Source organism: Chiloscyllium punctatum, chromosome 40 (genome assembly GCF_047496795.1).
Source record: "Chiloscyllium punctatum isolate Juve2018m chromosome 40, sChiPun1.3, whole genome shotgun sequence".
Classification (NCBI taxonomy): Eukaryota; Metazoa; Chordata; class Chondrichthyes; order Orectolobiformes; family Hemiscylliidae; genus Chiloscyllium; species Chiloscyllium punctatum.
This window is the reverse complement of record NC_092778.1, coordinates 34,089,906-34,105,891: the sequence shown is the minus strand read 5'-3', so window position 1 is coordinate 34,105,891 and position 15,986 is coordinate 34,089,906. Positions and strand designations below refer to the sequence as shown.

General features: G+C 43.4%; 1 protein-coding gene across 2 annotated transcripts in view; it reads right to left on the bottom strand.

The window, feature by feature from the left end:
• Nucleotides 1-15,562, bottom strand: part of LOC140464451 (heparan sulfate glucosamine 3-O-sulfotransferase 4-like) — a 151,789-nt gene extending 136,227 nt beyond the window's left edge. For both annotated transcript variants that reach the window (XM_072559511.1, XM_072559512.1), the window contains exon 1: nucleotides 14,594-15,562. In XM_072559511.1, the coding sequence (XP_072415612.1) occupies nucleotides 14,594-15,099 (506 nt within the window). In that variant the 5' untranslated portion in view covers nucleotides 15,100-15,562. The remainder of the gene's footprint in view (nucleotides 1-14,593) is intronic.
• Between the last annotated feature and the right edge of the window lie 424 nt (nucleotides 15,563-15,986).

Here is a 15,986-nt window from a genome sequence, read left to right as displayed (position 1 = left end):
TGAAAGATCACAAACACAAAATATTAACTCCTGTTCTTTTTCTACAAATGCTGCCACATCTGTACAGTGTTGCCAACATTTCCTCTTTTTACTTCCAATTTCTAGCCTTCACTGTATTTACCTTTCTTCTTACACAGAAAGGGTCTCTTTCCGATGGTTGAGGAGAAGTGATCAAAGGGCCACATGACAAGATTAAAATGACAATGATTTAGAGCCAAAAGCAGGGCAAACGTCCTGAAGCTTTCACTATGGAACTGATCACAGTCACCAGTTGCCCCATGATTGGAGAGTGATGTCTACTCAGGACTGTGGGTGTCTGCAGTGGATCGTCATATGATGAAACAAGCTAATTCTCAACCCAAAGGTTATATGGGCAGGGCAGGATGTACCAGGAGGCAGTGGATCAGAAATGCAGGACTTGTTCTACTTTCTTTCCTTCCTTGTTGCTGCTCTATTTGATCATTAAGGCATTTGGACTCAAAGCAGTATGCTGTTTAATGATTTTCAGTGATTGGTGGCAAGCTTCTCCCAGTTACTAATGTCAATATTGCCTCAGGATGTCTTTATAACACTTTCTTAGACCTCCCAAAAATGCTGGCCTTTTGAGAGATGAGCAAACCAAGGTTGAGAAATACTTTTTAGCCATGTCACACCCATTGTGATTGATCTTGTGGGATTTTTTGGTCTGGCTGCCTGTGGAACTGAGCCTTCCCATTGAATCCAGAGAATGTGGCAAAGGAATTGCTGGTGAAACCTCTCCAGCACTTTTACGTGTGGCTGATACACAGTCTACATTTCACTGATGTGTTGTGGTGTTTGTGTACACGATAGCTATTGTTGACTTGAGGTGGTCTATTTGGCAAATGTTCACAGCATTAGAGATCGAGGTAAAGCTGTCTGTATTCTAGATTAGATTAGATTAGATAGGGTGAAGAAGAAAAATACAGTGAGGCAATATCAGAACTGAGTGACTAAGTGAGGGATATTTTTCTCTTGAAGGATGAAAACTAATTTTCTTGGGCCTGTTTCAATTTGACATTTTACTAATTTAATGTAACTGAGATAAACCAGTAAATAACTATTTTTCCCAGCCCCACAGAGTCCCCACCTAATGACTCTGTGCATTTTCTAAAGTCAGCCACCACACACTGATTAACTTACATGTGACTGAGCACAGCTTGGCTTTATACTGACCAAGAGGATCATTCCCCCTCTCAGCAGCTACTCACTGTACATCTTTTCACAGACAGCTAGTTTCATCCAGTTGCTACTGCCCCTTCATTTCGCTAAACTCTATTCTTACTCAGATGCTTGTGGGTTTCCTTCACCTTTGCTATCAGCTACACTGAACTATTAATAGCACATGGCTTCTTCTAAGTCTTTACAGCTCCCAAACCTTTCTCAGAGCCTTCGACCCCTACACCAGCCCGACTCCACCTGGCTCCCTGGACTCTTCTGGCATCATAATGGCTAGCCACAGCAGGGATGGAGACTCTGCCCCTAAATACCTAATTGATATGCAGCCTTAAGGTAGCAAACATCACCCCGATTCCAACTGACTAAAGTGACTACACTGTAATCCTTGAACCAAACTGAGTGACCTATGTGATAACCTTGTAACAAGCCATTGCCCTTTTCTGTGAGTAGTATTTAATGTTCTAAAACTTGGAAACGTCAAATGTTGCAACTCTATGGAGCTCTCCATTACCCGAATATTACCGCTTTCACAGATTTACTAGCTTGCATCTTATAAGTTCAATATCATGGAGTAGCACCAATGCCATATACTATAGTAAAACTAGCCTTAATTTCATATTCCATTTTCTTTGCAATAAACTCCAATGTTTTATTTGCTTTCCTAATCATTTGTTGTGCATGCATACTCCCTGTGACCATCAGGACACCAAATCCCTTCGGTACCATAGAGTTCTGCAATCTTTCTCCATTGAAATAATACACCACTTTAATATGATTTAAATAAAGTAGTGAGTTCAATCAACTCTACAGACTTAAGCACATAGACTAGAATAACCATTCAGTGCATTACAGAGGGAGCATAGAACTGTTTGAATTACCTCGAAGTGAATTATAGACTTACTGAGGATGTGGATGATTTCTATATATACACATTAACAAATAGCTGGGAATGACTTACAGACTAGAATTTAATTAAGGAGTTTGGGTGGTTTTGATAAAAGCTTTTCTTAATATGACTTAACTAATTTTAGACAGTCATGCAAGAACAATTTTCACAAACACCCACACAGATTTATGAAAAACAATTAGTTGCTAATTTGTGATGATGGTGAAATATCTTTGTGATTCCAAAGTAAAGTCTACATGAAATCTATTGTGCCAATTTATTGCAATTTGGGTCCTGCTGTGACTGTAAATGAGTGTTTAGGTGTGTGGGTGGTGCAGTTGTTTAAACCGTGTCCTGGTACCCCCCCACCACCACCCACCGCATAACCTGCTACAATTCAGTCCAGACACAGGGGTGCAAGCAGGTCTCTGCTCTTTACTGCCTGTTGGAGTGACGTCAGAAATGGATTCCGGGCAACCTATTTATAATTCCCACATGGCATCAATCCATGGATAAAATTTGTCTGATTTTAGCACTAATTGGTACTAAAGGATGAATTTAATGAATGTATTTGTTAGACTGCATTCGTAAAATCTGCCTTTAAGTCATGCTCAAAAGGATTCTGGATTTCTTGAGGTATGTTATGAAAGATGTCATACTGATACAATAAAGCAGATCGGGACATTAGAGAGAGCTTCATTCTGTCTTTAGCCAGTGGTGTACCTACTCTGGGATTAAACATAAGAATATATAAGATCTGAAGCTACAATTTCATTATAGACCATCAGGTCCTTCAATTCTGTTCAGCCATTCAACAAGATAATTGCTTACCTTCTCAAATTATCCCCATACTCCTTAATTAATTCCTGCACACCTATACATTGGTTGGCCTCTGTCTTGAATGTTCTCAATGACAGAACATCCACAGCCCAGTGAGGTGGAGAATCCCATAGATTCACAATCCTTTGAATTAAAGTGTTCCTCCACATCTTGGTCTTAAATACCTACCCCCCCCCCCCGATTGTGAGGCTGCATCCCAGTGTTCGTTATCTCCTAATGGAAAAGAAATTCTTAGCATCGATCCTGCTAAGCCCTTTAAGAATGTTAGGTTTCAATTATATCTTTCATTCTTCTAAACTACATGGAAAGCATGCCTTCTCTACTCAATCTTTCCTTTATCCAAACAGATCTTTGATGCACTCCTTCTTGAGTAACTGCAGACAGTATTTCAGGTGGAGGGCTTACCATTGAACTGAACAATTGTAGTAAGTTTTATTTTTACCCTTCTACTCCAATCCCTTTGTGACAAAAGTTTACATTCTATTTGCCTACCAAACTGCTTCCCGTACCTGCATATTAACTTTGTGTTTCATGCACAAGGACATTTAGATCACTCCTCCAAACACAAATATTACCAAATCTCTCACCATTCAAAAAACATTAAGCTATTTTAATGTTAACGCGTTGCAACATTGCAGTACATATGCTATATACTTGCTTACCTGAACTGTCTGTCTATATACCTCCAACAAACTTTGTACATTCTCCTCACCACTTACTTTCCCACTTACCTCTTATCATTCTGGATTGTATAGGTCGTAAATAGCGGAGGCCCAAGTACTGGGAAAGTGAACAGTCATTTGCAAGGACAATGGAGTCAAGTATTGAATTAAACACATTAATTTCTATCTGTGCTTTAATGAATCCAATTTATTGTGAATGCTTTGTGCAATCCAGAACATTTAGCTTTGATGTATTTTTTCCTTTTTAAATTCCCTGACATTATCTTAGTAATGAAAATGCCAGCTCTCACTGTCCATTTTGACCCATACTAATTATTCTCACATTGCTTTCCTTCATAGCCCTGACATTTACCTTAGTGTGTTTAGATGTACCCTTTCTTGAATTCTTCCAAATCCCTCATTTCCCCCAAAATGGTTTAAAACATTATCTACTGCACTACTTATTCAATTGGCTACAATGCCAGTGCCAGCCAATTTTAATCTGAGTCTACACAAACAGGCCAATCACTCATTCCTTAGTATAGGTGTCAAAGGCCATTAAGGGAAACTCTGTCTCCCATACTACTCCATCAGCTCTGCATTTAACATTCTAACCTTAGCGAGCTGACATGTGCTCAAGGTCAATCCAGAGATTATTTTTCAGGTCCTGCTTTTAATTTTGATTGTGAACTCAGAAACTTTCAGCAAAACATCATTCTACATTCTGACTATTTTGCCGGTTCCTTTGTGGACTGGGTCCAACCCAATGCAAATTTCTCTCCAGACTCAGAGACATGGCTTTAACCCCGGCACCAGGCAACACAACTGTCAGAACTTCTCATCATTGACAGGAGATAGCATCTATTCTCCTAACTTTACTGGTCCCCTTCACTAACACGTACCATTTCATTCTGCCCACTTGATAGGCTCCTGCACTATATACCGTCGTCAATTTCCTCCATTCATCTTGCAACAAGTACCTCAACCTGTTCATCAAACTGAGACACAAAAAACTTCTCCATCAGTACATTCCGAATCCCATTCCTCTTTTGAGGTGGCACCTAGCCAAAACAACTCATCTAGTCCCACACCCCTGCCTTTTCCCCTACAATTTATTCCTCCAGATAACTCTACAAATTTCTTTTTAAAAAATCATGTTTTTAATCTGGGTTCTCAATCTATTCCAATCCTAATTACTCACTTAATACAAGGTGTGTTTTTTTTTTGGTACAAGGTAACACGAAACAATCATTTTAAAATCAGTGCCCTCATTCGCAATTCATACACCAGCTGGAATAGTTTCCTCCTATCTACTCTGCTGCAGAGTTTATCCTCATCCTCTCCAAGGACAATAGCCCCAACTTCTCTACTCTACCTATATTACTAAAGTTCCTCATTCTTTCAACTATTCTTGCAAAGCTTTTTTGCTCTCTCTGTGGTTTTGAGGTCAAACAAGTGCGTTCAATAGGTTTGAACCAAGTTTCATCCCTTGTACTCTCCTCCCCTATTTATAAAGTCCAAGATACTACTTTATAAACCACTCTGATAACCTATTGGACCACCTCTCGTGATTTGTACACCAATATACCTGGGTCAATTTGCAGCCAAAAGTGACTGCGCAAGATAACAGCAAAGGGTACAGAGATAATGTTTCAGCATGGATAAAGAACTGGTTAGTTGATAGGATGCAGAGAGTAGGGATTAATGTTTTTTTTGGTAGACAAGCTATAACTAGTAGATTGAGACAGGAATCCATACTAGGGCTTCAACTATTGACAAATGCTATCAGTGACTTAAATGAAGTGATTGAATGTATAGTAGCTAAATGAATAGGAAAATTAGTCCAAGAGGACACCGTCTTCAAAGGAATATAGATTGGCTAAGTAATGGACAGAAACTGGCAGATGGCATATAATGTAGGAAAGTGCAAACCTGATCACTTTCATTATAGGAATAGAAAAGCAACAATTATTTAAGTAGGTTAATACCAACAGTAACTTTTTTTTTAAAAAAACTATATTTCTTTGTTGGACTGACAACATGACTTTCACTGACTTCATGATGCTAGTTGCCCAGTTTCTATAAAGTTCTGATCAGCAGTAACCAGGGGACAAAAGCTGACACCATCCTCCTAGAATGTCACATTCCTGGTATTGCATAGATAGTCCAGGCAAGCTAACAAAACACAGTTACAGGCAATGGGTTGCCCCCACCCTACCATGCAGTGATAGGAAAGGAAACTCATGAAACTCATTATATTGGAGATGGTGTGAATGGTGGGAATGCCTCAAACAAACATCCCAGCCATGCGATTGAAACTGGTTGTTTGAAAATAATTTTAATAATGTAGCTGTGACTTATTTGCTGGTCTGCTTTTTAAACTAGAAGAGAAATGAGCAAAGCACATCTATGCTTAACTAATACTGACCTCGATCTCTCAAAACTTTGTATTCCAGAAAGAATCTTCTAGTGGTCGGCGAAGTAAACTAACTTCCAGTTTGTAATTAGTGTAAAATTCAACTGCATCTGACCTGTAAAAGGGACATCTGTGACCAGACAACTGAAATGATCACTATTTAACAGCAACTTGTATTTAATGCCAATTTTTAAAAATGTAATTCATAATTGTGACTTATTTTCTTAGGGGTGCAGGCACATAATTCTTTCCAGTTTGCTTCATACAGTGGTTAAAAAGGCGTTTGGCACCCTTGCCTACATTACTTAGCCTTTTGAGTACAGGCGTTGGGGTGTCATGTTGAGGTTATACAGGGCCTTGTTGAGGCCACTTCTGGAGTACTGTGTCCAGTTCAAGTCACCCAGTTATAGGAAGGATGTTGTTAAGCTAGAGGTTTCAGAAGAGATTTACCAGAATGTTATTGGAATATAAAGGTTTGAGTTATAAAGAAAGGCTGGAGAGACTGGGATTTCTTTTCCCCCACTGGAGCAAAGGAGATTGAGAGGTGTCCTTACAGAAGTTTCTAAAATAATGGGAAGTATAAATAGTTAAGGGTAGTTGCCTTTTCCCTCGGATGGGGGATTTTAAGACTTGGGACACATTTTTAGGGTGAGAAGAGATTTAATAATTGAATTTTATGAATGGAGAATATTTGCTGGAAAATGGGGAACATAATACATCTTATTTTGCAAGGGAAAGAAAAGAAAATGAAAAACAAATTAAAATTTAACTCGCAACAGACAGAAGAGGAAAACAATAAAGATAAATTATTTCTCCTCCTGTCCATGATAATAGAGACAGGTATAGCCAGACAGCATGGAAACAGGCCCTTCCGTCTAACTTGTCCACCCTGATCATGTTCCAGAGCTCAGCTCGTTCCACCTTCCTGTATTTGGCAGATATCTTTCCAAACCTTTCCTATTCATGAACTTCTCCAAGTATCCTTTTTAAATGTTGTAACTGTACATACATCTACCACTTCTCCTGGTAGCTCATTCCACATACAAGTCACTCTGTACAAAAAGAGTTGCCCCTTTTTAAAATCTTTCTCCCTCTCCTTAAAAATATGCTTCCTAGTTTTGAACTCTCCTACCCTAGAAAAAAGACATTTTTCATTCACCTTATCTTTGCCCTCATGATTTTATAAACCTCAATAAGGTCAGCCCTCAACCTCCTATGCTCCAGTGAAAAAGGTCCCAGCCTTTCCAGTCTATCTTTCTAACTCAAACCCACTATTCCTGGCAACATCTTGGCAAATCTTTTCTGAATCCTCTCCAGTTTAATAATATCTTTCCTATAATTGGGTGGCCAGAATTGCACACAGGGCTGCACAGTGGCTAGCATTGCTACTTCCCAGTGCCAGGGACCCAGATTCAATCCCAACTTTGGGTGAACATCTGTGTGGAGTTTGCCTGTTCTCCCCATGTCTGTGTGGGTTCCCTCCTACAGTCCAAAGATGGGTAGGTTAGGTGGATTGGCCATGCTAAATTGCCCTGAGTGTCTGGGGATGTGTAGGTTTTGTGGATAGCCAATTCACACCTTCTAATCTCGCTTCCAGATACATTGCACTTCAGTGCATATGTACTGGAAGTACACATATGTCCAAACAATCTCATTACTTTCACCAACCCTCAGTTTCTCACAAAAAACAAGCTCAGTTAGAGTTAAATACAGTTTATCCTTAATGAATCCATGCTAGCTTTCATTAATTAACCCACATTTGCATTACTGACTGTTACTTCCTTTCCCCTGAATAATTATTTTCTAAAATTTTCCCCACCACTGAGCAGCCTGTTTCGATTATTACACTGTTTCTGGAGGGAGGATGCAACATTTGTTTGTAGTAACCAGCCTGACTAGAACTCATATTCCCTTGTCACTGACCAATGCTAATATTTGACTAACTGAAGGGGTTTCGTTACTTCATGGAATAACATCTCCATAAGTCTCTCCTTCCTTGAATTTCTAAATGTCTGCAGTTCAGACTCCTGCTAAACAACACAGATGAAGTTCCTCAGTCTCTAGAACTTCATTGTTGATGCAATTGTCTGGAATTACTGCTGTCTGCAGAAATAACCATTCGCTACAGTTTGACACCACCTGACCTACCATTTCTAGTTAACAAATTAATCAATCAATAAATATGGTTAATGTTTAATGGGACATGGTCGAGGGATCTTTATTCTGTATCTAACCTGTGCTGTAACCCCCAGAAGCATTTGAGTGGACAGTGTTGAGGGAGTATTACTATTTATCTATCAAATGCTGTACCTGCATTGAGAATTAATATTGAGCCAGCATAGAGAAAGCTTTATTCTGCCTTTAACCAGTTCTACACCCTATCCTTTAATGTTGATTCTGAGAGCTTGAAATCGGAGGATTGTCATTCCTAAACCCTGAGGTTATTTGCCCTGTTGAATTCTAGAAGAGCATTTATTATGTGAGTGTAGGAAACAATTTCCCTTCTGGACTATTATGGGTTAAATGCATTGCCAAGCCTGCTGCTTAACTGACTTAAATTAGAACATGTTGAAGGCTTCAAGGTGCCAAAAGCTTTGGCTGTACCAGTTGGTGTTATCTGGCATGAGGCAAATGTTTAATCAGGCTTTGAGTGTTATGCTATGTGAGGTTTCAGTGATTTTTCACACCATAATCTATCTCCGCTACATGCGTTATATTTTTCTTTGAATCTGGCATTGAACAAGGGGGAAGGGTGCAAGAGAATGATCTACATTTGATCAGAGAGCGCTGCAGATACATTTTAATGCTCTGATTGATTGGTCATGTCACACTTGCTTCTCACCAGCAGGAGGTGCTGACAAAACCTCATGAAGAGTCCCATTCTCCATTTCCCACATCAGTCATCTTGCAGTTTCTATGGATTGAAAGTGACAATTTAGTGCCAGTTGGCAGTATATTTGGAACTGGAGTGAACATAACACAAATTCATTTGACTAAGTCCTCAGTCCAAGCAGATGGAGAAGACTTTCATTTGTTTGCACAAACTTGGGCTTGAGCCGAAAGGCCAGCATTCAATAAGCTCACCACCGACAGCTGGAGATGGTCAATTAGCAAGAATGTTAAAGCACATTCATACAATATGGGAAATGACTACAGTATACCAGGGAGACAGCAATTCAGAAGAGAACACAGCATAATTTGACAGCAGTCAGACGCTATAGTGGGATCCTCAAGCCCTCACATTGACAATTATATTTCTATGCAAGTACAAAAACATACTTGCCAATTCTCAGGCTTGCATGTGCCTTATTTACCAAACAACAGCAAACTGGAATCTCTTCCCATGGCACAATGAGTACCGAGCAAGGAATGATACAGTCATTAGCACAAGGTGCTTAGGGTAGGATGAAGTTACTGAGCAATTGTGTGACAACAGCTGGATTCTTATTGTAGAATTGCAGACAGTAAATAACATGGCACTGGGCAGAGGAATTGTTAAATGGTGGTTTGTTGGAGCTGGATTAACTTCAGTAGAGATACGAGCCATATAATTTTAAACGATGTACAGGAAAGTGAGAGGCACATATAACCCTCACTTTGAGAAACCAGTTTATAAGTCTTGATAATAATAATTCAAGAAATATTTGACATGCAAATCTGTAATCATCAAGTCACCAATCACATGCACACAGCATGAAGGCAGACTCAAAATGGGCCTGGGTCAAAAATTAATGCGATTCACTCTCCAGACCCTTTACTTGTGACCCAGAGTGTTGGTGAGAGTTTACTCTGAGTTTATATACGTTAGCATTGATTCACGGTAGTTTGATCTCTTGAATTCAAATGACTAAACTGCTGGATTACTGTGTGATTGTTGAGTATGGGGAGTGAAGCACGTAATAGGAAGTGCATAGAGGCAGCAAGCTCTGCAATACATGAATGCCACCTTTAGTTAAGTGAATGTAAGGTGATTCCTCAAAGCTCTATGCATTTTGGGTTGAATTCAATAAAACACTGCAGGAACAGGAATATAATATCAGAACAGAAACCAAAGAGCAGCTTGCTACCCGATAAGCCATCAGCTCTCATGCCAAAGTTGCAACATGACATTCTCAGTAACCTTTCTTGTCTTCCTTTGCTCATCAACACATTTGTGGTCAGTTCTCTTCTGGAATTTATATATAAGCATAAGAGACTCTGGAAATTCAAAACGGGAACAGAAAATGCTGGAAATGCCCAAGCAGTTTCTGTGGACAGTGAAACAGTGTTAACATCACAATGCTGAAGTGTAATTTTTGTTTTCTGTTCCCACAGAAGAGCTGTTCTTACTCCTCTGGATCTCCCTCTCGTGTTCTACCTCAGCTTCAGGTATCCTGGAAACTCTCACTCCAATGTATTATGTTGTCAGACCTACAAGCTGTGGCATTTGTTTCCTTCCTCAGTCATCCCTGGTTCCTTCAAGTTTCCAAATCTAAAGTTTGGGATCATGGTGGCCTGCTGCCTCACAGCGCCAGGGACCCAGTTCGATTGCAGGCTCGGGTCACCGTCTGTGTGGAGTTTGCACATTCTCCCAATGTATGCATGGGTTTCCTCCCACAATCCAAAGATGTGCAGGTTAGGTGAATTGGCCATGGTCAATTTCCCAGACTGTTAGGTGCATTAGTCAGGGGTAAATGGAGGGTTGGTGTGGACTTGTTGGACTGAGGGCCTGTTTCCATACTGTAGGGAATCTAATCAAACTACTCTGCTGCCTCCACACCCTTGTCCTCTGCTATATGAACCAGGCTGATACTTTTTCCACAGCCTCTCCCAAGAACACTGTCAGACTAACATCAGTGCCTGGATTAGTGGTGCTGGAAGAGCACAGCAGTTCAGGCAGCATCCAAGGAGCAGCGAAATCGACGTTTCGGGCAAAAGGCCTAACAATAGTGGCATTCCTCCATTTCAACTCTGTGCAAGGAGCAATAATAAAGTGTTTCTACACCTCTGTACACTCAGGGAGAGCCCCAAGCTGCAGGAGAAAATTACATATACAAATTCCCCCATCTCTAATGCTGACTGTGAAGACCATGTGGAAAGTAAGAAGTGAGAAAGACAGGGATGCAGGATAGCAGAAAGATGGTGATGATACACTATCAGCCTGAACAATCTGGGGTTCTTGTGATATGTTGTAACCCACCATATTTAACCAGTTCTACATTCTCTGTTTGCATGTACAATTTTCAGCAATGACAGTTGCCAAGTTTGATGCTGGAAGACTACAGTAAATGTAAAGCCTTAGAAAGTGTGCAACATAGTCTGATCTCAGAAATGGTCAATTATAATCTTGTGCAGAAACTTGAGATAATGATCTATTCCCACCTGATTGAAGAAAGCTAAGGAGGTTTAGTCCAAGTGTTTAAACAAAGACTTTGATCTTCACCGTGGCTATGTCCTGCTCTACTAGACTTTGATTCTTGGCTTAATGTTTTTCAGTTACAATAAAATTAGCCCTCTCTCTTTTGAGACTTGCAGGATTTGCTCGGTAAATGTAGGGGAATGGGTCTGGGTGGGTTGCGCTTCGGCGGGTCGGTGTGGACTTGTTGGGCCGAAGGGCCTGTTTCCACACTAAGTAATCTAATTTTTAAAAACTCTTCTTCGCATTATTTAATTAGCTCAACTGGGAGAAACAAATAATGGAATATAAATACTTGAACAGGGAGACACTTCACCAAATCATTTTGTCTTGCACATCAGAACAAACGTAAGAATGTCAAAGTTCATGCTAATTTATATTGCAGAAGTGGGTGCTAATTGGCTGGCAAGTTCAGTCTGATTAGCCTTGGCAAAGGAAATAGGGCACTGCAGTTGGAACCAACTCCTGGGTCTAGGTAGGAAATGGGAAAAGGGAGTCACAGCAGCCTAGCTCTCCTCACTTGCCTTTTCAGCATCACCTCACTGTACCAGCCAAGACCAAATATTTCCAGTTTTCCTCAGCCATCCAAACATTTACACTTACAGCTATCAACCACAACAAACATGTGAAAGAAGCGTGACAGACAGAATAAGCGGTAAATTATTTCTAGAAAAGTTCCATTTTTGTGATAGTGCTTCTCTTGAACCATAGCTTGCAATGACCTGGCAAACAGGTCCAAGTTGTCATGACAACAAGCTGCATTTTTTTAAAGCCATGTCTAAATCCTGCGATACTTTTGTGTTACTGTCTGCTCGGGAGTTTCCAACAACAAAAAGAAAAATATAGCAATTTTCATATCCTTAGGATACCCAACATACTTCATAGCCAATAATCTTTGCTTTTTTGATGATGATCTACCTCAAACCAGAAGCTGGGACTGGTGTCCCTGATGGTGGCTTGTTTTTTCTAGGCATGTGGATTAGATCACAGTTTAGAAGTCAGGAAGATACAAACTGCCTACTCAAAGGGTTAGGGAGAATACTAGTTACCCATACTGTCAGGGAGGTGGGACTGGTCCTCTCAATGTAACTCAGCATTTGGAACAATCACAATTGCATTTACGTAGCACCAGTAATGCGGTAAGTTACTCTAAGATGGTCATGAAACAAAACCTGATGCTGAACAATGCAAAGAACGAACAAGACAAACGATTAAAACCCTGGTCAACGGGATAGCTTTCAAACATCATTTTAAAGTAATGGAGGGAAGCAGGATTTATTTTTGTGGGTGAGGGTTGGCTGGAAATCCAGAACTTCAGCCTCAACAGCTGAAGGCACAATGGTTGGGTGAACAACATAGAGGGCGGGAAAGAGCAAGTTGGGGGGAATGCAATGTGCTCAGACAGCTGTAGACTTCAATGAGGGGGAGAATGTAAGGCAACAAAACTAATCAAAAAAAGAGGACGGTAATTTGACAATCTCTCTCATTTGCTCCAACCTCAGGCAGAGCGTCGTCCCTTTTCCCTAACTGTTTTACTCTATTTATTCCTTTTGTTGATCTCCCCTGACTGCAGTAAGGCATGAACAGTCTTGGAGCACAGACAGCTGGAGCTAATCCGAGCCGAGTCTCTGGCTTTGAGTGTGGTCACGGAAATGGGTGGACGATGGCGAGACTCAAGGTGGGAGCGGTGAGCTCTTCATGTGGATGGTGGGTATGACTTCATCCCAGCACTCGCAGGGTTTGTTGGAGCAAGTCCTACCCAGGGGCAGAGACAGGGAAACCCAACACGTCCTCATTGGTCAGAGTACAGCCTGTAGGATAACAAGCACAGTGGGAGGGCAGCTGAGATCTTAAGATTGTGCAGAATGAAGCTTATAGCCTCATGTGCAAACACTATCCCATTGCCCTGCCCTTTCTGCATAACCCGCCAAATCTTGTCTTCAAATATTTATTTGATTTCATTTTGAAAGTTACCACTGCTTTTGCTTATACCCTTTCACCCTGAGCTCAACCATTTGCCGCTTTACAAAACTCCAGCTTCAGATTTTCCCACTGGTCTTTTACCAATTATGTGAAATCGGTGTCCTCCAGTTCCTGTTCCTCCCGTCACTGTAAACTCTTCCTAATTGTAGACACTCCTGCCAAAGCTTCCATTATGAACCTGAGCTGTCCCAAGGAGAACAAACGCGGCTTCATTGGTCTTAGCCCATGTGATACCTGGAGTGAATATATTGTAACAAGAGCGCCAACACCAAATGAGCTGTGTCCCACCTCCCATTCCCCAACTAAGCAAAATAAACGGACTCTTCTTTCCCCATTGCAATCCCACTGTACCTAATACACTTGGAAAGGAAACTGAAAATAAGGTGGATTTGAACATTCACAGCCATTTCGTTCAGATTAAACACTGATGCTGCCTTCTCCCAAACCAGGTGCATCTCCTGTGGTCACCTCTGGGTTTGCCCTTCGATCTCAAGTCTTGTAACTTTGCCCCGAGTTCCCGCTCGGAACCCAGACCCAGCTGAGTGGGAATGGGGGGGGGGGGGGGGGGGGGTGGGAATGGGGGGGGGGGGGGGGGTGGGAATGGGGGGGGGGGGTGGGAATGGGGGGGGGGGGGGGGTGGGAATGGGGGGGGGGGGGGTGGGAATGGGGGGGGGGGGGGAGAGTGGGAATGGGGGGGGGGGGGGGTGAGAATGGGTGCTCCCCTCGCAATTAGGTCACTACAGCCTTTAGGATGTAGGCAGCATCTGGAGGTTCCATCTCTTTTACCGGAGGGCCACCCATTTGATTGGGTCTTTTGGAGACTGGCTGTGCTCGAGTGGCTTTCAGCAAGTTACAGAACAGAAGCATGTTCCTAACCAGCCCTGCTGTCAGTTAGAGGGAGGCGCCGCTCTCTGCTGAGCGGGGAAATGCTCACAGCGCCCTGCTCCCACTCTGAACAGCCCCCCTGGCTAACATTCACCCATCCCTTCAAAGTAAAGGGTGACACTTTCCCTGGACAGGACTGGAAGCTTAAAAAAAACTCAAGGGGTTAGTATTCCCCACAGGAGTGTGTGGGGTGTGAAAATGCCCGGTGTGGGTACAGACTGAGTGCATGGAAATGGAGCTCTAGACTGAAGTGCACAGAGAGAGCCCGGAGATGTGAAGGTGAGGTGTTAGTGGAGGAGGAGGACTCATGGGGAGGAGGGGGAGCTTACCTGTACCATTCCAGACCCCGGTCGTAGTGCCTGTCGAAGAAGTGTGGCTCCACACCGACCGCCCTGACGTCCGGGTGCACCCGGATGGCCTCCAGTAGCGCCCGGGTACCTCCCTTCTTCACCCCGATGATGATAGCCTGGGGCAGCCGCTGCAGCCCGAAGTCCGGCGTGCTGTTGCTGCGGCTCAGCTCCTCGTCCGTGGTGCTGGACTCCTGGCCTTCCCGGTCCAGTAGCCAGCTGTGTACGGTCGCCACCTCGGCAGGGCTCTCACTGCCCAGCGCCTGGAACGTGGGGCTACTCTCGCTCAGCCACAGCCTGGCCCCGGGAGGCTCTCCAACACTGACCGCCTTGTGCTCACTGCCCTGGGACACCGGGAACCGCAGGGAGGTGTAACAACTCAGCAAAGTGTAGCAGACATAGGTGAGGGACAGAGACAGGGTGAAGCCGAACAGCAGCCGCTGGGAGAGTTTATAGGAATGGACTGTGGGGCTGGAGCAGAAAGCCATTTCTCACAGCAGTGCTGTTCAAAGGACAGTGCAGAGACATCTTCTCACTCCGAATGTTGCATGAACCTTTGCAATGAACTGTCCCCATCTAATCCCGAGCAGTGAAATGATTCTCGGATTTATCCTTTCTTACTGCAAACCACCCTCCACTCCGCCAGCAGCAGCTGTTCCCCAAAGTCGGTGGCCATTCGGGAATCGGACTGCCCCTCTCTCTCTCTCTCTCTCCTTCCCAGCCTCGGGCTCCTTATTCCGGGTAACAGCGTCCCCTTCTCTCCCAGACCGCGGTCTGTCTCAGCTCCGCGCACACCGTCCACCTGCACTCACCGCTTCCAGACAGGACACAGCCCGGTGTCAGAGGGGTTCCGGCTCCCCCCTGCCCCTCCCGGAGACACAGACACTGACACTGTCCCTGCTGGAACACACTCAGTAAATCCTGCTCCTCCCAGCTGCTCACTCAGCACAGAGCCGCCGACCAGCAGTGAACAACCTTCCCTCAGCCCCGCCTCGCCATCCCTCAGACCCTCCCCCTGCCCCGCCTCACTATCCCTCATCCCCTCCCTCTGCCCTTCCTCACTATCCCTCAGACCCTCCCTCTGCCCTTCCTCACTATCCCTCAGACCCTCCCTCTGCCCTTCCTCACTATCTCTCAGCCCCTCCCTCTGCCCCTGATCCCCTCCCTCTGACCCTCCTCACTCTCCCTCAGACCCTCCCTCTGCCCCTCCTTACTATCCCTCAGACCCTCCCTCTGCCCCTCCTCACTCTCCCTCAGACCCTCCCCTCTGTCCTTCCTCCCTGCCTATCCCATCAGGTTCTGCTCTCTGTCCCTCCCCTCACCCCCTCCTTACCATCCCTCTGCTCCTCTCCCTCTCCACCAGCCTACAATCCGT